Here is a 22,059-nt window from a genome sequence, read left to right on the forward strand (position 1 = left end):
AGTCAACACTAACATCAACTATAACATCAACACCTATTTCCACACTAGCTATAGAAGGGTTAATATTCTCAAAGCAGAGTAATGTGGATTGAAACTAGCTAATCATTTAAGAGCCTTTGCACACGAGCTTTACAAACTACTTTGAATACTGTTGTGTCAGATATTCAAGGAAAGGCATAGCTACGCATACTCTCAACTGATGGAGGAATACATGATGTTGTTTGAGCACATCCAGATACATTAATATCTGTGAGGCCATCAGATGTGCTGTTTTTAGATTGTAGCGTTACACCCGTTCAATTGTATTAGCATGGTCTAAATTCAGTGGGAAAGATGATGATGATGATGGGAAAGTAAAAAACTACAGTTGGTGGCAGCACAGACTGACAGGACTGACACATGGAGGAGGTATTATCAGAGTGTCAGTAGTTATGACATGACCAAATACATCCACAAGGTGGCAGCTCACAACCTGGAACTACAGAGCAGCTTTTCTCGCAAATGTACCTGTACAAAGTCTTGCTTTGGGGAAGCACTGCAATATAAAAAAACAGGCATTGCAGGGTGATAAAAGGGTCTGTTTGTGTCCTTTCTTGGAAAAATCACTAATGTGATTTCACTCATAGCGTTCTGTATTCAGGGACATGAAAGTGACCCATGAGTTTAATAATGTAGTTTGCATTTGAAATGAAGAACAGCTAGATTAAACATAAATACGGCAAAATACAAAGAAGATTCAGGAGACTCAGAAATCCCATTAGTAACAAGTAATACTCACTTCACAAGAATGTTTTAAATTACATGTTATCCCAAGTTTGAATAACAAACTCATAAGAGTACCTTTACTTAATATTGCATCCATAATATATATCTCTATCGTCAGTATCTTAAAACTAACTCAATACAGACTATTGTACTTTGTATTCCGATGGTCTCCTCTGAGACAATAAAAAAAAAGTACAAGATACTGTATAAACTACAACTGTTTAACTTACAGAAATACCTCTGATTCAAAAGACATCTCGGATCAATTTCAAAAAGGGATAGAGCTCTCTCACATGGACAGGAAACAGATGGTTTTCTTATGTTCTGTTCACTGTATACATCTCACTCCCACTAGCCATCCATTCATGTTGATCAACAATATACATTTCATGAATTTACACATCTCCATATCAAATACAGAGAAGACAATATTAGCACTTGGATCTATAGACATTATGATGATGGTGACAATGATAAAGACTGACAATATTGTGAAGCTGGATAAAAAGGCATAAAATTCAGTTAAAAACATGATTGATAAACATATTGATATACAGTGTTCAGAGACTCTGGTGTCACCTAAAACATTTTGGAAGGAGAAAAAAAAGAGAAAATGTGCATATAATATCTCACATCATATTTACAATGTAATTTCATAATAAAAATGTTAACCTGTAGTAGAAATTCATCCTAAGAGAAATGTTCTATATACAATTTTTACATATTTGTATTTAAATAGACATGCAAGTGTTACCTCTTTCTATTGAATGTCAGAAAATGTCATCTTACCCTGGATTCTTTCAAGTTTGAATTAATTATAACATTACTAATTACACTGATATATTGTGAACAACCTGTACAATGTCATCCAAACCCATAACACGATTTTCAGTAAAAAGGCTAAATAAAATAGAAACAAGCAACGGGGCAGTAAAATAAATTAAATAAAAAAGAAAAGATGAAGAGAGAAAAGATGAAAAATCATCCTAAAATCCTAATTCTGTACATCTGACTATATGGAACAAAAGCCTCGGACCTATACATAAAAAGTGTACCAGTGTATGAAGACATTAGAGAGGGTACACAAGAACGCACACCCAGAGGAACAAGAAAAGTGGCCTCCAGCTTAAGGTATAAAATGGCCATTTCAGCCATCCGTGTTTGGTTATAAAAACGGAACTATATATACACACACATACACTGAACCAGTAGACAAGGATGACTTGCAAAAAGCTAAAGGCATTGGGCAGTTGTTTAACAAGAAAACAGGTTTGTGACAGACTCTTTACAGGAAACTAAAACCAGATGAGGATATTTGATATTCACCTGTAATCCTGCATAGATTAAAAAATATTCCTCTTACTTGTCAAGTGCAAGAGAAAATAACAGTTTTCCCCAAAAGAAAGACCAGGGAGCCAATGAAAAAAGGTACTAGTGTTTCCAGCATACTACTGTAAGTGAGCTAATGAAAAAATCCTTCATCATATAACACTTTGACCATCAGCTCAATACCTCATGTATCTGAACAACTCCATCTGAGTCAACTCATCTTTCCCCTTCTAAATCACTCCATACATGTCCACATTCGCCTTGATACAAAACTATAAACAATATGAAGAACCCAATACTAAGTTCATGCTAGGGCAGTTCAGGACAACAGTAACTGAAGTTGACACGCCCCTTCTAACCTGTACCATAAATATAGATCATAGGTGACATTTATCTGATAGTTCTGTCATATACACATCACTATAATGCTAGGTAGAGAACCAATGAACCACGCTGAACATTTAAATAGAACATTTCCACACAATAGACATACTTTGCACTTCATACCTCTCAACCCTGTTCATTTTAATCTAAACCCTTTTAATCTGAAAGTTTGATAGAGCAACTGCTGTGTACATATATAAAATATATTTTGGCTGTTTACTCAGACCTCGTCTTAAAATATGTCCTGGTCCATGTTCCGTGTACACAAAGAATATTGACATTAAATGTCTTGAAGATAATTGTTGTCAGCGATCAGAACCAGAGAAATTCTGTACCCAAGACAATGTGTAAATGGGGCCCATATTCCAGCCTGACAGTAACACTTCTGTGCTTACAACAATGAAATCTACATATGGCTAATGAGCACCACTACTTATTAAAGTTGGAAACGAAAAACGCAAATTTGCTATAGCTGCAACCACATACGCACATGTGCAGCCAGACCAAATTTTTGTGGACCGACCGACAGCGAGCTATAGAGCTGCTGGTTGCAGCTAAACAGAGTGCACTTGTCTTTGCTTGCTGTGGGTGGGTAACAGGTAATTGCATTATTTTCTGGGTAAGATTCACAATACTAGCCTCACCCTGCTGTTCCTTACAGAGCCACCCTTCCGGTCCACACCTAGGCTACACAGGATGGGGGAGGCGAACACCGTGTTTAGAAATGAACCGCTCCCAGGGAAATTTCACACTGACAAACTCAGGAGCTACAGTATCATTAGGTGTCATACGTTGGAATAACTCAGACAGAAACAAAAGTCTAGTGGTGCTTCAGAACAAAGACAATTCTGACTCCAATAACAGCTAACTCGAATAATACATGTTGAATAGTTGGCCGTTACTGATCAATTTTTTGTGTTAACAAAACGGGCTAACACCATTGTAATCATTTCAGCCATCTCATACAATATGTTGCCCCACCCTTATGTCTAGCGAAGATATTAGACACTTAAAGGTGCTATAGATAAAATTTTTATGTAGACAAATAATTTTAAAAAGAACAACTAACAAGGCTTTTGAGTCAATAGTATTACGACTTCAGACATGTCAGACAGAGATAAACACATCATTCATTTCGGACCCATAAACATTTCTAAAATGATAAATTCATAATGGGGAGGGGGGGGAGCAATACTTCTACAATACTAAAATCTCGATGTACAGTATTTAAATGATTGTTCTCCATAAAAATGTTATCTATATCACCTTTAAGAATTTTTCTGGACATTGCCATTCGCCATTCACTGCCCTAGCCCCATCTACAGTATCAAAGCCAGCTTCCATTACTATTCCAAAGCTCTGTTGGAAAGCCTGAAATGGCTACTTTCACCATGACAAAACATAAAATCCCCACCAAAACCATGGAATCTTCATTTTGACGCATGATACTTATTCTTGTTTCCTGTAGATCAAATACAAGGCACAAAACAGAGAAGAGTAAAACCTTAGTTTTAAAGCACCTTTGGTTTGAGGGAGGTACTTTGGTAAAACAAAAAACAAAAATCATTTAAAAGCCGAATTACGCGAAAATGTGCTTATAGCCTCTAAAACAAAATAACATTTAGTGTATTCATAAAAATAAAATAAAAACTGCAATGGCTTAATGCCAAATAGAAAAATGGCTTTCTTTTACACAACAGTAAGATATGAATGAGGTGAATGCTGACAGTAGATATAGTGTGTGTACAGAAAGCTTCTGTGCAGTTGGGCTCCTCCTCCTAAGGGGGGCTGTCATGGTTTTAGGATGACCCAAATCGCTCAGTGTTCTTGGCAAGCTGGTGTAGAAAATGGACACAGTGTAAGAGATATGTCTGAGGCAGATAAGTTCATCATGTGTGCATGGAGGGCCAGCCGGGTGGACGGTGTGTGTGTGTGTGTGTGTGTGGGGGGGGGGGTAGCGAGTGATTACCCATCCCCTAGGGAATGAGCTTTGCGTCCAGCCTCAGCCAGTGCAGGCCTTGTCGCGTGAAGCGCACTAGTTCACTCATGCTGCTGGTGTTGAAGATCAGCGGTCCCATCACCTTGTCCAGCTCCACAAAGAATTCTGGGAAAACACGGACAAGCAAAGGGGGGGGTGGGGGGGGACAATCAGTGTGTGAGTGGGACATCCAGCTGAGCCCTGACAAGGCTCACAAATCTCACAGTACGTGAGTATTGTATAAAGACAAACTAAGCACAACTAAGCCATAACGAAGCCAACAGCGTGCGATTACCTTTCTGCTCCTTGGCCAGTTGCTCAGCCTGGTCCCACACCTCGGTGGCGTACAGGAAGTTGGAGGTGACCTGGACGTAGCTGGCTGCCATCTGGTGGATGCGCTGGGGGATGGTGACGGAGGAACTGCCACTGGAGCTACTGGAGCCCGACGAGTAGCCGCCCGCATTGCCCGGAGACAGCTTGGGAGAGACCGGCGAGGGCATCCCAGCCGCTTTACTGGAGGAGGGGGGAAAGACGTGCAGGGTTAGGGTCTGTTCTCAAACACTCACTTTGGTGGCACTTTTGGTATTACAGCATCACACACGGAGCTGGGGTCTATGAGAGTGAACGTACCTCCCCATTCCAGGAGAGGGGGCTTGGGTGTTGCTCAAGGAATTCTGAAAAACACAATATGGGAGACGAGTTGAAAACTCGAAAACGATACATAAATAATACATTTGCCTGTGCGCCATCATGTGTATTAGATTCAATGAATTAAGCCCCAATGTCTTCATTATATGCTCCTAAATAGTAGGCTAATGAGTGTTACCTTCAGGTGCTCTGTGAGTGTTTTGGAGTACTTCAGAGCGCTCTCTTTCCTCAGCTTGAACAGCCTCAGGTAGAGGAGGGACTGGCATCGCAGGCTGGGGGAAGAGGGGGGGGGGTTAATGAGTAGTTTGGTATTTAGCATCATAAGCCAAGTCCATATAGGGTCCATAAAAAAATGTTCCATATAAAAATGTTGACAGACTTGCACTCTTGAGAAACTAGTGCTACGGGTAAGTATTACATAATGGATCTCTATGGGCATATTAAGACCGATGCTGAAGGACACAACGGACCTCTATGGGCATACGTACAAGTCCATAGAGATCCATTGTGTACTTTGCTGTGACATAGGCAACGAGCACCAATATCTCAAGAGTCAGAACAGAGCGATACCAGGAACACACAAACCAGATCCATGGTTCCTTTTCACATCAGACATATTGAATGTTTCATTTCAAATCCATTGTGGTGGTGTACAGAGACAAAATGATGAAAATTGTGTCAATGTCCAAATATTTATGGATCTAACTGTATAACCACTAGATAATGTCATCGCTTACATCATGTGGGCCATGAAAGACTGGGCATAATACACCAAATATATATTCTGAGCCCAAAAGAGCTGTACTTGGTTGTGGCAGACGCGTGTATCGCTTTTGGCGCCGGTATGCTGAACACGCGCAATACACATGCTTTACCAGCAAAGCGTGTGCGTGTCAATCTGCCGCCAGGGGCTTGGTGACGGTATGTCAATTCTGTGACACAGGCGTCAAATGGCCGACCCCATGCGGAGGGGCCGTCGTCCCCAAACGAGTCGGCGTGACCGCAGTCCCGAATGGTACGTACCAGAGCACAGCTAGTCTCTTATCTGCCGATGTAGCGTCTGGGGCCATGTAGCTCTTTAACTTCATGGTGTACCTGGAAACACAGACTCTCATTTAGCAATACCAACAGAGACGGATGGTACAGAGCACATGCTTTCACTGGAGGTAGCTTGGTTGTGTCCTTAGTTGATTTGTCATTATGTACGCTATCAGATTGCTTCAGACATGACCATAGGTCAGTAGTGAGTTCAGCAGGCAAGCAGTTCTAAGTTCATGTAAATGATTGCACCAGCATTGCTGCAGTATTCACTGCGTATAAAGCCTGCGTAGCAGAGACGTCCAGCTGCTGGGCCTTACTTGATGAGCTCCACGGTCTCGGCATACATGGGGAAGGGGGACTTGGCCTCCTGGGCACTCTTTTCCAGGGCGTTCCCACACTCGACAAATGACACCACAGCATCTAGGTAGTACACAGCCTTCTCGAACCGGTCCAGCTGCACCAACGCAAACACAGAAGACATAGTTAGACCACTGCCTCTAGGCTACAGACCCCCCCCCCTTTACTCCCAAGAGAGTTAGCCTGGTAGCTGAATAGTCTTGTTGCTAGCCATACTAATGGAGTGAATAGTAGGATCCGTGTGTTTGAACAGGGCGGGTGTGTCATCCATGCCTTCATGGATCCCCCGTGTACGCATGTATGGGACTAGGGAGGTCAGCCTACAGGACCAGTAGCTGCTTCACGATCAGTGACTTTCCCAGGACCCACCCAATAACAAACTGTATTGTAGAATTTATTGGGTTTTTATATTTTGTACATCTTGCATACTTTATACCGTATATTGTGCCCTTTTGTGCCTGCTTTGCTTTTTTTATTTTTTATTGTGTGTACTGCTGCAAAAAAGGAATTAAAGGTATTTCCCCTCGGGGATCAATAAAGTTGATAGATATCTATCTCTCCATCAAAGGCACAGGCCAGAAAATGTTTTGTAATTCACTGTTTCTTCATGAACCCTCAACAAATGTGAGAGTTAACACATCAAACTGTTTGTTGCACATATAAAAACTAAAATAGTGTCCGTCAGTTAAGGTACATGCAAAACACTCTTTCTCTTGGTTTCACATGAATAGCAGCTGGTTCTCACCAGAGCATCAGCGTTGTGTTTCAGTTTCTTGGCCTCTTGTAGGTAGTGGTCGGCAGAGTGAACCCTGAAACACAGGAACACACCCAGTTCATGGTCCAGTTATAAACGCGCTCGATAACAAACAAATCTATAATAGAAATCTAAAAAGTGCAGTGTCTTCCCCCACCCATGACGTCTGTCATCAGCACGTGCAGTGATTGAAGGTGTAAGAGGAGTGTGCTTTTCTAGTTTAGATTTATCTATAGTCACCATATAGACCCATCATATTTTTGGTGGTTCTAAAATGTAAGCATTTATTCAAAGTAAGTAGTGAATTAAAATATAAGTGATTAAAATTAGTTTATATAAAAAGAACCTCAAGTGATTTGAACTTTCTGTACGACAAAAAATACACAATGAAAACAATGTTGTTGTTTTTACATGAAAAAAGCCATACAATAAGATGGTATGATAATCTACTGTTCATTGTAGTGATAAAGTTATTATTAACAGATACTCTGGCTCTAGTGGTACGCAGTAACGTTGCTGCTATTAACCAATGCATTTTAGCTTAAAGTCCATAGGCCCTTTTCCCAGCTGCCATTTTACCTTGTCATAGCAAGGTAAATACAAGTGTAACTGATCAAATTAATCAAGTTCCCATTCTATTTAGTGTGTCACAGGCTCATAGCAATTCCAGTGAGCCAGCAGGCACAATATCAGAGCCCTGGCCCAGCTAAATCCTAAATGGAACAGGATCATAATTAATGTTATTAATTACACCTGTTAACACTTCAGACTGTGTTTTTAAGGTTGCATCTCATAGAAGCATCTGCAATTAACATGTCTATATGTACAGCAGACTACTGACCTTAACTGTAAGCTATTAATAGGATAGAGTTGTGTTAAGATTTGCATATTTGCCTGTCAATGTTATTGTTAACATACCAGACGGTTCCTGCAAATGTGAAATGTCCGACCACCCACACTTTTACCGAAAGGTTCAGTGCAATGTCAATATGTGTCACATTATGAATGTGTTTCATCGTCCTCTCGCATATCGTCCTGTGACCGCGAATGAAAGGAAATGATCATACTACACCTAATCCTATGTAACTTCTGAGATACGCCCTGCTTCTCGCTTGGAGAGACGTCGGTTCTGTTCGGAGTTTATTGTTCAAAGTGCAATCTCAGCCAGTGAACGTGGAACTTCAGAGCACCCAGAGGCTTCCTATGCGAGTCGAGCCATTCAGAGGGGGTCGTCGTCATTTCATCGGGTGGGGGATGATTAATTTCTCTCTCCCCTATCCAAAACTCCACACAAACAGTTCACCGGTAAGTTATTGCTTTAATTAACTCAACAGCTGAAAAACACACACTAGCTCATACCACATCTGGGGGTCTCTTTCCCCTCAGCATGAGAGAAACAGATCCCCCCCTGCTAGGCTTTTAAAATGGAAATGTACGTCACTGTGCTGCACTGGCCCGTTTCTGCCGACCCTCACAGGGGTTCAGGATCAAAAGCCCAGCCCCTGTTGCAGCTGTGTGCCTGCTGAGGGGGTTAGCCCCAGCCTAGCTAGCTTAGCCACGCTACTCCTCTCACCTGTCCTCAAACTGCATCTTGGACCTGAGGGGCTTGGAGCCGTCCGACGGCAGGGGGGGCACTGCCAGCTGATTATCCGGACCCTTGGAGCTTTTCTCCTGTAGAGGGAGAACAGTTAGAGGAGCTTCTAACAACCTAGCGCCGGTGGTTTCATGGCGATGGATCAAACAGAAACAGGAGTGACGGGGAGATAAGACAGTGAGATCAAATGGAGACCCCCCATCCTCCCCCGACCCCCCATCCTCCCCCCTCCCTCCCTCACACCCACCTTGCCCTCTCGCGCGCTGCGTCCCTGCTTGTCCTCTCCCTTCCTATGCTTGGAGTTGGAGCTGCTCTTGCTGTGGCCTCCGCCGCCCTCCTTGCCGCTGCTGGCTCCGCTGGAGTGAGACGTGGACGATTGGCTTCCGGTGCGCTTGCGGCTGGGGTGCTCCGCCTTGGGCGTCCGCTGGAGGCCCGACATGGAGGGAGAAGGCGCCGGCTCCTCCTTCTTCTCCGATGACCTCTTTGCCCTGGTGGGGTGGGAGGCAGGTTGATTAGGTTTATTTGGTGGGGTGGGGGTGGGGGGGTTATACAGCACATGCGAGGCGGATCTCTAGCTTAGATAAATGATCAGTTTAAAATTAAACCAGACTCACTCTTTGCTGCTGGTCTTGTGATGAGATGAAGACTTGTCGTCCAGTCTGGACTTCTTACTATCTGGTTTGGCACCGTCATCATCATTCTGGGAGGAATAACACCGCAGGAAAGAACATACACAAGGTCACTTAAAAGAAACAGACAGTGGAGTTTTTTTTTTTACTTAACAGCAAATTCCACATCAACTAGGCTATGCCTGTCCCCTGCAAAACTGTTGGCATCTAATCAGTAAAGCAGCCCTCCAGGGTAGGGCATCAGAAACACATTGGGCCAATGTTGAACTACACTAACCCTAGCCCCGAAGCCCATCTACTACAGTCATTTAGCTGACGCTTTCATCCAAAGCGACTTACAATAACTGCATTTAATTCACTAACCTTGTGTTTCCGCTTGCCCTTGGAGCTCTTCTCAGTGCTCTGCTTGTGGAGGTCCTTGCCATCCCTGTCCAGAGAGGAGTCCCGCTCGGCCTTGGGCTGCTCCTGCTCCTTGTAGGGCCGCCCCGGGACGCGCGTCAGCAGGCTCAGGTCGATCTTCACCATCAGCACCTGCCGGGGCGGGTAGCGCTCCTCCGGGTCGCTGAGGGGCGACAGCAGCTCCTTCTCTTCCATAGGAGAGAACACGCACACTGGAGTCCGTATGCTCTCCATGTACTTGGGCGTCTGCGACGACGAGGGAATGCTGTCGTTCTCCTCGGAGTCCGAGGAAGAAGAGTCGGTGTCCACGAACTCCCGGGACTTCTGCAAGGTCTTGTTGGGTGCCTTGTTCTTGCGCTTGTCGGCGGCGGCGGCGGCAGCTGGCCGCGGGGAGGACTTGAGCTCCTTCTTGAGGTTGGGCTTGCGGGAGCCCTTGGTGGCGGCTTTGGGCCTGCGGGGTGGGATCTCCGGGGGCAGCTCGCTCTCCACTCTCAGGCCCCCCTTGGGTTCCTCCACCACGGGGAGCTTCTCTGACTTCTTGGGCTGCTTTTTGCCCACGGTCCGGCGCTGGCCCGCGCACCCCTCGCTCTGGGCGGGGGACTTCTGGCGTCCGCGGCCGCTCTCGGAGCTCTTCTGGTTGGCGCGCAGGTCCCTGCTCGGTGTGGGCGCCCCCAGCTCCTTGGAGCCCCCACCCTGACTGGTGTAGCCCCTCCCTGAGCTCTGGTCCCGGCCCTCTTTCTTGTACTTAGTCGGGACATTGTTGTCCACCGGGGAGGCTGGCGAGCACGGCTTGACTTTCTTGAACCAGTTGTCCAGCTGCCACTTGCCACTGTTGGGCTGTTCAGGCTGAAGAAGACAACAAGAGGGATTCAGAGCATGACCAGGTCAGTGGGGATTAACATTCAAATAACCTTCCTCTTAATGCACTCGTGTGAGGAGTTTCTGGGGAAGGCACTCAACGAAAGCGTTTTTCGAGCTGATCCGGGAGCGCCGTGAGCTACCGTACAAGTATGAACACAGCTCTCACTGTCAAATCAATCAATCGGAAACAGACGTTCTCTGCATTACCTCAGGCGACGCGGGCCGAGGGGGCTCGTTGGCCTCGCTGTCCGAGCTGCTGCTCTCGGTCTCGCTGTCTGAGCCCGAACTGCTCTCCGAGCCGCTGTGACTGCTGGAGTCGTCCCGCGAGTGCTCCGCTACTTCACTGTTGTTACTGTTGTTGCTGCGTGGGAGGAGGGCAGGACACACAGACGGGACACACGGAGTTAAGAGTGCTGCACACTGGGCTCGGTTTATAGAGTACACACACTATCAAAGGCTGAGAGGCTGGTACATTTTGAAAGTGTGTCAATCCTCTGTGAATTGAAAATTCTCCTCTGTAAAGCACTTTGAGCTGCATTTATTTGTATGAAAGGTGCTATACAAATCAAGTTTTATTATTATGAACACTGATTTGTATAATCTGTGAATCCTCTGAAGCGCTTGAGCCAGTATGTCCTCTCTCAGAAGGAGAGAGGTCATACAAATGCCAACAGAAAGCCAGAAGGCCAATATCAGCCTCTTTTTAAAGGCACCAAGCAGCCCCTCCCGTGTGACTTAAGGGAAAGTGGTATGCGTCAGTCTACCTTGCTGATGCGTTCCTGGAGGCGTTTTTGGCCGAGTCCTGCTCCCCGTCGCTGTCCTCACTGCTGCTCAGCTTCAGGTCGTCCTCAAGCATACTGAACACATGACAACACATCATTAACACCACCAAATCGGTCTCTCGCCAAAAAACAATCAAAATGCAAGAGAGAAATGGACAGTATGGCTCCTCCCGGGATGTGGTGCAGAGGAGATGGAGAGGAGAAGGGAGGCGCTCACTTGGCCTGGTCTCCATCGCAAGCCTTGGACTGGTGGCTGCTGGACGACGGCTTGGTTGGTCTCTCTGGATTTTAGGAAACATGACGAGGGAACTGCTTAGCTATAAGATCATGATAATAATCATGTGACATGGCTATGTGACGAGTCTATGGTGCATGTCACAAGGCGAAAAATACTCACTGTGTCCACCAGGAAAACTTGCATGCTGGGAGTCCTGAAAGAGACATGATTATCTCAAATGTATTCTCGATTCAAACTTAAAGGGGCACAGTCACACTTGTTTCAGTTGATATTATTTAGATGAAATGCTTAAATTCTGTGTATGCATTTTTTGTAAATCACCATCAGTGCAGCCATTTCCTATAATATGGGAAATACCATGGCAAAGCTTCAAAAGGTAAACACGTCTGGTGATGTCGCCCTTTTGACGTTTTACTGCGATTTTGCCGCAGTATTTCCCATATGAGAGAAATTACTACACTGACGGTGATTGTAAAAAGGGCTACACAAAGAATTTAAGCATTTAATCCAAATAATATCAGCAAACAAGGGTGACTGTGCCCCCTTTAAGATTATTTGATCAATCCATCTCTCCCATTGCTTATTCAGACAGTGGGCGGTATTATTAACCACAGCACCAGAATAAATGACTCAGTAAAATAAGACATTTTTATTATATAATTTAATTATATCATTTTGTCCTTATGGAGGTGGGCCTGACCTTGGTGGGGAATGGAAACTTGGAAGGTTCCGTCTTGCAGGGGGTGTGGATGGCTGTCAACGGAGGAGGCCACGACTGAGTCATTTCCTGAACGCACGGAAAAACACAGCATGTGAGGTTGAGTAAGGACTGGATGATGAAAGACAGGAAAATATCCTGCTCTCTATTACCAAGGAGATAAATCATCTTGCCTTTAAAATCTCATCGACGCAATTTGCATCCCCCGACATTGAACCCTGAAAATATAGAGGTTTCGATCACAAACAACAGAATGAGGTGACATTCTCCTTTTCACATTTTCAGTCAATCATCTAAAAGTGGACTTCTTTTCAATAAACAAAAGTCAATAAACAAAAGATATGATGTGCCACGAGACCCATCCTTCACTGTACCTCTACGGGCTGTGAGGGGATCTTGAGCTTGGAGAGGGAGGCCTTGCCGTTGGCCTTCATCTCCCCCATGGTGCTGCCGTGGGACTGGCCGCTGTAGCTCTCGGACGACGAGCTCTTGGGCTCCACCGTCTCCTGGCCGTCCATGGGCCGCACGTAGGCAGTGGGCTTCTGCAGCATGGAGCTGGGCTTGGACATGAGCGAGGGGGGGAAGGCCTGGCTGGAGTGCTGCCCGCTGGGGAACGAGGTGTGCACGCGGGACGGGGAGTCCCAGTTGGGCTCCCTCTCCCGGGGGGACTTGGAGCGGTAGCGCTGCTCCTTGCCGTGGTGCTCCGGAGCCAGGGAGCGCGAGTGGCCTGAGGAGGAGGAGGAGCTCAGGGAGCCCTTGGCCGGGCTGGATGTGTGGGACTTTGAGTGTTCAGAGCCTCCATGCTTGCTGGACTTCTTCTCACGCTCGTGCCTCTGGCTGCCGCCGCCGCCGCCCCGCTGGCCGCCGTGGCCACCCTGCAGGCCGGACCTCTTCTGGGACTGGGAGGACGAGGTGCTGGCCGCCGGGCCCACGGGGGTCCACTTGCTGCTCTGGCCGCTGGCGCCACTTCCGCGCTGCTCCCCGAACAGGGACTGTCCAGACTTCTCCTCCGACGAAGACGAGCCTGAGGGTTTGCCGCCGAGTTTCGGGATCGTGTCTCCGATTGGTTCTTTCATCTCGTCGTAGTTTCCCAGCATGCTCTGGATACGGCTGGATAGTTTATCTTCCTTGCTGATCTGTGGAGAGGAAAGAGAAAGAAAGGGGGGGGGGGATAAAGAGGGAGGGAGAGATAGAAGTGGGAGAGGAGAGCCTCACGGTCAGCCTCATGACAAAGTTACACACTTCACTTAATTGCTTTGTCTAACATGCATGAAATATGCAAACCAAACATCTGTGTCGTCTGGATTAAATCTAAGATCAAATCTAAGATAAGCACTTTAAATAATGACCCTTTGCCGCTCTGAGAAACGAGCAGGCCCTCGGCTGTTTAAACATTAAAGAAACACTGAGGGGGATGTTTTCTAATCACCCCGTCACAAAAGCCTAAAGGTAAAACAAGAGGGTCTTATTAACTGATCACAGAGGACAGATGATTGGCTTATTCAAACTGGCCCTGGCCAGTGAGCGCCCATCTGTATGGAGATAAGGGCTTTGGTTCCATAATTCTACCAAAGAGGTTAATCAATCACTCAGAGGGGCTCCGCCCCACTGCACACACACGACAGGCGCTAAACCTCAGATGGTGGCAGAGCCTATCCAGTTTCACATGGGGCCCCTCAACCCATTCTGTTTGACAGATACACGCTGCGGGGGTGAGGAAACACAAGCCTTTAACTGTAGGAAATGTAGCTGCGCTAACTCGCAATCTGTCCTGCACGAGTGTTGTGCTCTGTGTGTGTGTGCGTGTGTGTGTTCATACTTCATAGCCTAAAGCTTTTTAACGCCATGTGTAAACTGAGGATTAAGTCAAATCAAATAAGATAGTCGTATGTGCTGTGACCTAATTGGACAGATCTAAAAATGGGATAGAGGTGCATGAGAGAAAGACATGGTGAAAATAAAAGTCTCACTGTGCTGTCTCAACTGTTAGCTCTTCAGCCACAGCTTAGCGTAAAGAAACATGGCATTTAAAGGAGAGGCCACGATAAACTCAATTTACTGGCGCGTGTAAGAGTGCTTTAGAACTAACCTTACGCAACTTTCTGCAAACTATCACAAAGAGGCATTATACTGCCCAGATGAAGCGATATGCTCTCGTAAACAGTTGTTGTTCACATTTCTGCATCATGACGAGGCCCATTTTGTTAAAAAGAAGAGGCCTGAAGAGTAAAACAAAATCAAGATGTTACTGTTAACGGGACAGTTGCAGACTGTACTGAACACTGGCCGCCTCCATCTAGCCAGGGGTCTGAAAACAGACGAGAACATGGCGGCCCTGTTCGGGAGGGAGGAAGAGAGCGTTGGAGGATGGTGGGGCTGTCCTAGGTCCGAGGCTCATCAAAGCCCTACACATACGTAGCTTACCTTTCACTTTGTGGGGACAAGAGAGGACCTGGCATTCCAGGTAGCACTCTGGTAGCACCTTTCACCTCTGACCTCTCTCCAAACCCTACTTGTCAGGATGCATTCCAGGCCATCCTTTGATGGCTCCTCCAGCTAAGGAAAGGAGCCACTTACCTCTGCTCAAATCAGGTTAGCGGCCAAAGATTAGACCAGAGGCAAAGACAAATCCTCTTTATAATTGCATTGGCTGGTGGGGGCTCTGGCCCACTTCACCGAGGAGGAGGCTGGGTTTTCCTACATCAACTGTGTACTGGTGTTTACATGTACTGGTGTTTACATGTACTGGTGTTTACATGTACTGGTGTTTACTGGTGTTTACATGTACATGTCCTAGAGGGTGAGGCTCAACACTGCATTCTTGGGTAAAAAAACAAAAAAAAGTCCCATGAAAAAGCCACTCTTCAAAACAAACAGACTGCAGACTGATGGACTAGAATAAAGCCTTTCTGGGAAGCTTCTGATCAAATGTGGAGCAATAGTAATAGTAATGACTGTGTAATGCACACATTTTCCCACTTAAATAGGAGAAAAGAGGGTAATGCACTTACCTCAACCTAGAGAGAAGTGAGGATGGGGACATGCTACAGTACCGTGGGAGGGCGTGTGAGACCTGTGTCCTGTACAGCCCCTAGCTACGCCCTGCACTTGATTTACAACAATTGGATGGGCGCAAGCAAGACAGCGAAAAATTCCACAAAGCCAACAAGGAGGCAAGGTGGAAGTTTCCCCATTTGGCTTGTGCCTACTCAACCGTTTCTGATCTATTGTAAGTGACAGCACTGCGGTCGTTTTAAGGCGGGCCTGATTTCAACAGTCTTGAAAAGCATCCTTCCTTCCTGCCTGCCTTCCTTTGAGTAAGCACTGATCTGATATGACTGTGACAGCCGTGTACATGGAAGTCATCTCTTGCATTCATATTAGATCAGGAAGGGTGGAGTGAAGGATGTATTTAGCTGGGGTCAGGCCCTGAGTGTGCACTGTGAGGTGGAGCGGGTCACCTCTGATGGACTGGGGGGGGGGGGGGGGGAGGCTGGTATGTTCCTCCAGGCCAGCCGTTTCAGAGCAGTCAGCAACAACATGGCTGAGCTGAGCTCACAGGTCTGCAGCTGCTGCTGGTCTCCCACAGAATGCACTTACCTCAACCTCTCCCTGTCTGTCGCAATGATACACGACAAGGAAGCAGTGCTCTGGGTTGAAAATCATCAATCATCAATCACTTCATCAATTCATCTTATGGGAGACTTAATAAGAGAAACAAAACAAAAAAACTCGAAATTCCAGGGGAGTTACATTAACTAAAATACGAGAGAATCAAAAGCAAAATGAAGGTAACAAAATAAACTTACAACTTTATAAGGTTCAGGAAAGAGAGGGGAGTTAGCTGGAAAGGCCTCTCCTCCCTGCTGGAGTTCTTGATTTCGCCTTTCTCTTTCTTTCATACGAAGCACATTCCGGTCCTCACGGTTCATGTTGCTAACAACAGAGACACACGACAAGAGTCACTAAGCGTGGAGGAGAGAGAGAATGGCAGCTTCCAATGCTTCTGTCTGACACAGAAAAACACACCAAATAAAACTGAAAAGTACAACAAAATGAAGATATAACCACGTAAGTGTGTGTGTGTGTGGGGGGGGGGGGGGTGTATGTTTCAGTGGGGACATGGACGACTAACACAAACCAATAACGTCTGAAATTATTCTTGATCAACACTTACTGGACTTAATTAAATATTGGAAGAGTCGGACATACAGGCTAGCCTATAGTCCAGGTGAATGGATGAATTCATACTGGTGGTCACAATAAGCCATACTATCTCAAAAAATGGTGTAGCTGTTAATAATATATTTTCTACAAAGCTATGCCCACCCAGTTACACAAAGTTATAACATTTAGTCTACCACAAATAACAGAGTTCATGTTTTTCTTAGTCCATACACATTCAACAACAGACAACTTGTAACATGTGTCAGTCGCTCTGTGGCAAAAAGCAACCATGGGTATTAGTTCTACTGGAGACCTCATAGAACAGAACTGGAGACATGATCACGGTCACCTGGGGAGAAAGGTCTAGCTACATCTACACAGACTGCCATTCATTCTGACCACCTGTGCTGCTTACTCACATATTAGGCCTTGTAAATTCAAAATGCTTGTATTCAGTCAGGTGTTAGGATTTCACCCGTTAGCACTTAGCCTAACAAAACTCCACACGTGTTCCTACCATCAACAAGATCAAAGATATAGCCTAAATGAGTATGGAACATTTGAAACTAGATAAAATGCCATTGGTGGTTTCTCCAAAACCTTGAAGCGATAGTCTACCATGTTGCTTAAGATTTTCGTAAATCACTCTCTCTTGCTCTGCTACTGAAAAAAAAACATAGCAATTGTAAAGAACACCCTACAACAATGATTTAGGTACTGTTGACAGAGAAAAGAGCACCCTGCCCTGCACCCACCTACCTGACCTCCACCCCAGCCTCAAAACACGGGTTTCACATGTGCACTGAAACCATTTCCTGGTTAAGCTCAGGTACACCTAACATGGTCATTCCCTACCAGCTGGCTCCACTGTCTGCTTCTTATCAGAAGACTGTGGTTGAGTCATCACTGGCGTCTAATGAATCGTTTAACCTTCCATTAACCAAACACCAAATTACATTGTTTGTAAATGCAAATGAGTCCATATGGAATAGTCCTTGAGAGGGATTGACCAGTTGTTTAGTTAGACAACACCCAATAAATATCTTCTTTGCAAACATCCATCAGCCCATTCTATTGACCAAGTAGGGATAGAGAATCATAATAAGAGAATCAAGGACCCAAGGGTTTCAATGTGACTTGTGCAAAGCATTCAAGTGTTGTGAGTGACTGACTACCAAATTATATTCCACTATGGACGAAATAGGCTTAGGTGAAACTAGAACTGACCGTGTAAACTGTCACCCAACCTTATAATAAAACAACTAGATCAACACTACAGGCAAAACATTGTTTAATATGCAAATGGACAAAACTTGGGTTAGAGAGGACAATGCTATAGGGTGTGTAAGAGGGTCGAAGTCTGATGAGTTGAAAAGATCTAGCCTACATACTACTACTCACTACTACAACTGTGTCTGAATTAGGCCTAGTGTATGTTCTGTTTCACACATGGCAAAAGACGCCGTATGACAATGAGAGGCATATACTACCTGTGGCCTAGGCTGCACAAAGCAAGGGACTGATAGTCATCGGCACACCATGAAAGAAACCGAGACAGAGATGATCGGAGACATTATCCATCCATCACCACTCCAAGCTATCAAATTACTTTACATAAGCCCAGCTGGGGCGATAGTGCCAAGTAGAACACCATAACAATAGCCACTGACTGGAGGAAGCAAAGTCCTGACAAAACACCAAGACAGACAAATTAGAGTTGTCGCTTACCCAGGCTGAGAGGCCATGGCCCAAACAACTGAAACATTGGAAAGGGGGTGTCCAGCGAAACTCCAGGTGATTCAAAGGTGTTGTGCTTTGCAAGCCTGTTGTTGTGGCATCTTCCTAAATTATGACAAACTTGGATCCTCTGAACTAAGCTTGTAGTCCTTCCTCGAACCACAGTACAGTATTTCCTTGGAGTAGCGAGAAGTCTGACTTCTGGAGGGGAGGTTACCACTCGCTCACGGGAGATACCAGCCCATCGAACAGTGGGGGAGCCACAGGCAGGGGACAATAGGTGAAGTTTAGAGGAGGCCCTTTTGTGTGTGTGTGTTGTGTGTGTGTGTTTGTGTGTGTGTGCGAGAAAGAGTGAGTGAGTGAGTAATGGGGCTTGCCCGCATGAATGCACAATGTGTTTAGCGCTCTTGGGGGTTTTACTTCTAATACAAGCCAAATGTGATCATCTGCCAGGGGACAAAACAGTCCTGACGGGCTTCGTGATCTTTTCACTAGATGTAATCAAGGAAATGCTTTGAAGCTAAATTCAGTACAGATATATACCACCATCACGGCACTGAGGCAGGATTACAACAGTATCCATTTAGATTAAATGAGGAGTTTGTTGTTAGGTGAATATCGCTAGGGGACAGTGAAGACTCCCTGGTGCCTATGGGGAAAAACTAAGGAAAATGTCCACAGTAAATCGTACAGCAGCGACCAGTGGTGAAGAGCAAATCAACCTCTTCTGGAAAATGGAACAGTCTATCTAGAGCCATAAAAGGACATGTTATTTTATGCCATTGAGCCGCTCCTCCTTGTGACATCACAGCCCCGAGGCCTGCAGAGCCAACCAGAAGCTGTCTTACTGTCAACAACCTCCCTCCCCCACTATGCCCCTGAGCACAGGGCAAACGAGCAGTAAGTCCTTTAAAGAGACAGCTCACATATTTTCTACTAGCGCTAGGCTAATGGGAAGCTGGATTAAAATTTTGCCCTACCCTACTAGAGGTAGCCTTCACTTTCTCAGCAAGAGAAATTCACAGCAACAATGATGACACACTGAGAAATGTTACACAGTGGCTTTGTACAGGAGTGATGAGCCCAAGGCCTAGGTATAGGCTACACTGTTACAATCACATAGCCGTTCAAATAGCCTAACCTAGTCTATGGGTCACTCCTTGAAACCATTGAGACTTTTTATAGGTTCTCCTTAACATATGGTGTTGAGAAGACATATTTGCTTCATTGTAAAACATCATCACAGGTTGACTGACCAAGTTCTCTTTTGTAGCATGCAACATCCTGGTGGTGGAGGGACATACTGTACATACTGGGGAAAGTTGCAGGGGTAGACAGGGACACACAGTTGGGCACAGCACAATGCTACTGCAGTACCACTCAGCTGGAGCAGTGTGGGAGTTAAGTGCCTTGCTCTAGGGCACAACAGCGGTGACGGTCACATGGGCTAGTAGTGAAACCAGAAACTGTCTAACAGCTAGAATACAACTTACAATTTTCCCTGATGGAACCAGGATTCAAACCAGTGACCTTTCAGTTGCTGGCCCTTTTAAACCAAACAATACAACACAGTCCGGTCCTGAATGTCCATAAAAAACATCAATAAATAATGGCCATGTATGTAGGGTAGACAGAATTACCTTTCCAATACATAATAGGTCTAAATCCAACTTGACTAGCCTACTACTCACTCATCCAAGTGTTGAGGCTATATTTGGAACACTTGCATATCAGTTTGACTGTAACTACAAATAGAAACGTACTTAACCCACCGTACTAAACCTAGTGAACCTCAATAAGCCAGACATAGGCCTGTCTGGCACTTTCACTGCTTGGTCTGCTGTTAGACGGCATAAGGAGTCAAACTTTTCACTGACACAAACACCAGATGAGACCACACCATTATCTGCAATGATCACAGCCTAATCCTTAGATCACAACTTGACGAGAGAACAAACATTGCATAACCCACCTGAAGGCACATTCTTGTGCTGCTTACACATGGCTACAAAGGAAATGGTTAGTTGGAGCCACTGAGCAAAACCTAAACAGGAAGTTGGGAGAACCTTTACACTGAGCGACACAACAACAGATCAACAGACAAATCTGGATGTACACAATCTGATATTGTAGCCATATGCAATGCAAAAAGAAAGATTTCCCTAAACCAATTCAACCACACAAACAAAGTCCCTAACTTTCACCATCTAATACAAACGACTAGACAATTCAGGTGCATTTGTCATAATATGTAAATCTGTTTGAACTTTAAATACCTCATTTAATCTATTTAGACAACATAGCAGTTATTTTAGCCCACTTAATCTAATGGGCTAAAACGTATTCTGTGTAGCTCTAGACATCTCCGCAGGCCTTGGTAAAATTGGCAGCCAATTAAGTAGCTAGCAGGACTTGTGACACCCAGTCACCCCTCCCCCACACACAGTCACATTTAAAATGGCCTCCAAGACCCATCAAGTAAGCAGATTAAGGGCATCACATTCCCTCTGATATTGTGGCAATATATTGTGTTAGGCAGCTAATGTTAGTGTTAATTTTTCTATGAAGAAACGCCGAGAATACAAGTGATGGGTGTTGACATCAGGCTAGATATTACAACAAGCACTTGCAGTAAATGGTAGATAATTTTAATGATTTAAGTAGCTATTTAACTTATATGCCGTATATCAATGCCATCATGTGTAATGGGGGAAATGAGCTAAATATCGAGATTAGCTATCTGACTTAACCAGAATAATTCTGAATTAAGTTGAAGTCTTTAACTAGCTATCTTAGCTGACAGGTGAGTGGTTAAAAACAGCGGACCAATGATTTCCAACACTGGACTAAGGATACCGTCAGTTGTGTTATGTGGAGCAGGTATATCTGCATGCGGCTGGCAACATAATTACCTTTTTAAAATGACATTTCAAATATATTAACATTGTTCGCTACAGCTGAACAGAGAATGTTGCCTGTTACTGAGTGACTCACTCCAGCTAGCTAAATAACATTGCGTTAGCTATGACGCCGTGATGACGATTTTAGATGATTACACTCAAAATGTAAAAACATCTGCTGTAAATTACTTTGTTGTATCTAGGTCTGTCGTTACAAAGTTATAATTGTCACCATGCATGGCATTGCTAGTTTTGACCACAGCCGACTCTTGGCTAACTTAGCTAGCCAGCATTAGCTCTGTCTCGAGGCTGTGATGCCAGGCAGGGCTCGCTGGCCGTTAGCTGCTGCTAAATGTTACCCTAGTGGTTAAAGGGCTTTGGTTTTAAGACATTACGCGTGTTAACGTTACCTTAAAAATAAACTCACTCAATTTAATTATGCACAAACAATGTGTTAATGAATAGTACACCCTATTTGTATGGTTGAATCCCTTACCTCTTGTCTTCTTTTTAGGCCCAACCCATTCTAGCTAGCTATTGGAAAGCCCTTTCTTTGTCTTTTCCACTTTCCAGTTGACAAAATGGACTCAGAAAAATGTATATAATAATCGTTAAAATATGAAAAACAAATGGACATGCTTCATCCTCTTAATCGAATATAGCTCGCTAGCTAGCTGTAGGAGTAGCGGAAAACTACTCGACATTATTTTCTCTGTGCATTGTGTTTCTTCAGTAGAGGCAGCTAGCTAGCAGGTTGCTAGTTGGGAGACAGAGCTCG

General features: G+C 44.9%; 1 protein-coding gene across 4 annotated transcripts; it reads right to left on the minus strand.

Annotated features, from left to right (window-relative positions):
- Positions 1–635: 635 nt before the first annotated feature.
- On the minus strand, positions 636–22,048 carry aff4 (AF4/FMR2 family, member 4). Of its 4 annotated transcripts, none has more exons than XM_084450010.1 (20): positions 21,778–22,048; positions 16,287–16,413; positions 12,852–13,613; positions 12,651–12,695; positions 12,460–12,546; positions 11,919–11,952; positions 11,739–11,802; positions 11,504–11,596; positions 10,947–11,100; positions 9,843–10,724; positions 9,465–9,550; positions 9,098–9,338; positions 8,830–8,927; positions 7,248–7,311; positions 6,463–6,599; positions 6,128–6,199; positions 5,283–5,376; positions 5,087–5,130; positions 4,752–4,969; positions 636–4,582 (listed from the first exon to the last, which is right to left on the minus strand). In XM_084450010.1, the coding sequence occupies exons 2-20, from the start codon at positions 16,407–16,409 to the stop codon at positions 4,455–4,457; spliced, it is 3,426 nt and encodes a 1,141-aa protein (XP_084306136.1). In that variant the 5' UTR covers positions 16,410–16,413; positions 21,778–22,048; the 3' UTR covers positions 636–4,454. The 4 variants fall into 4 exon arrangements, with proteins under 4 accessions (XP_084306136.1, XP_084306135.1, XP_084306137.1 ...); XM_084450009.1 differs by lacking the exon at positions 21,778–22,048 and adding an exon at positions 18,373–18,531; XM_084450011.1 differs by lacking the exon at positions 16,287–16,413.
- Positions 22,049–22,059: the final 11 nt, after the last annotated feature.

Source organism: Borostomias antarcticus (genome assembly GCF_949987555.1).
Source record: "Borostomias antarcticus genome assembly, chromosome: 15".
Classification (NCBI taxonomy): domain Eukaryota; kingdom Metazoa; phylum Chordata; class Actinopteri; order Stomiiformes; family Stomiidae; genus Borostomias; species Borostomias antarcticus.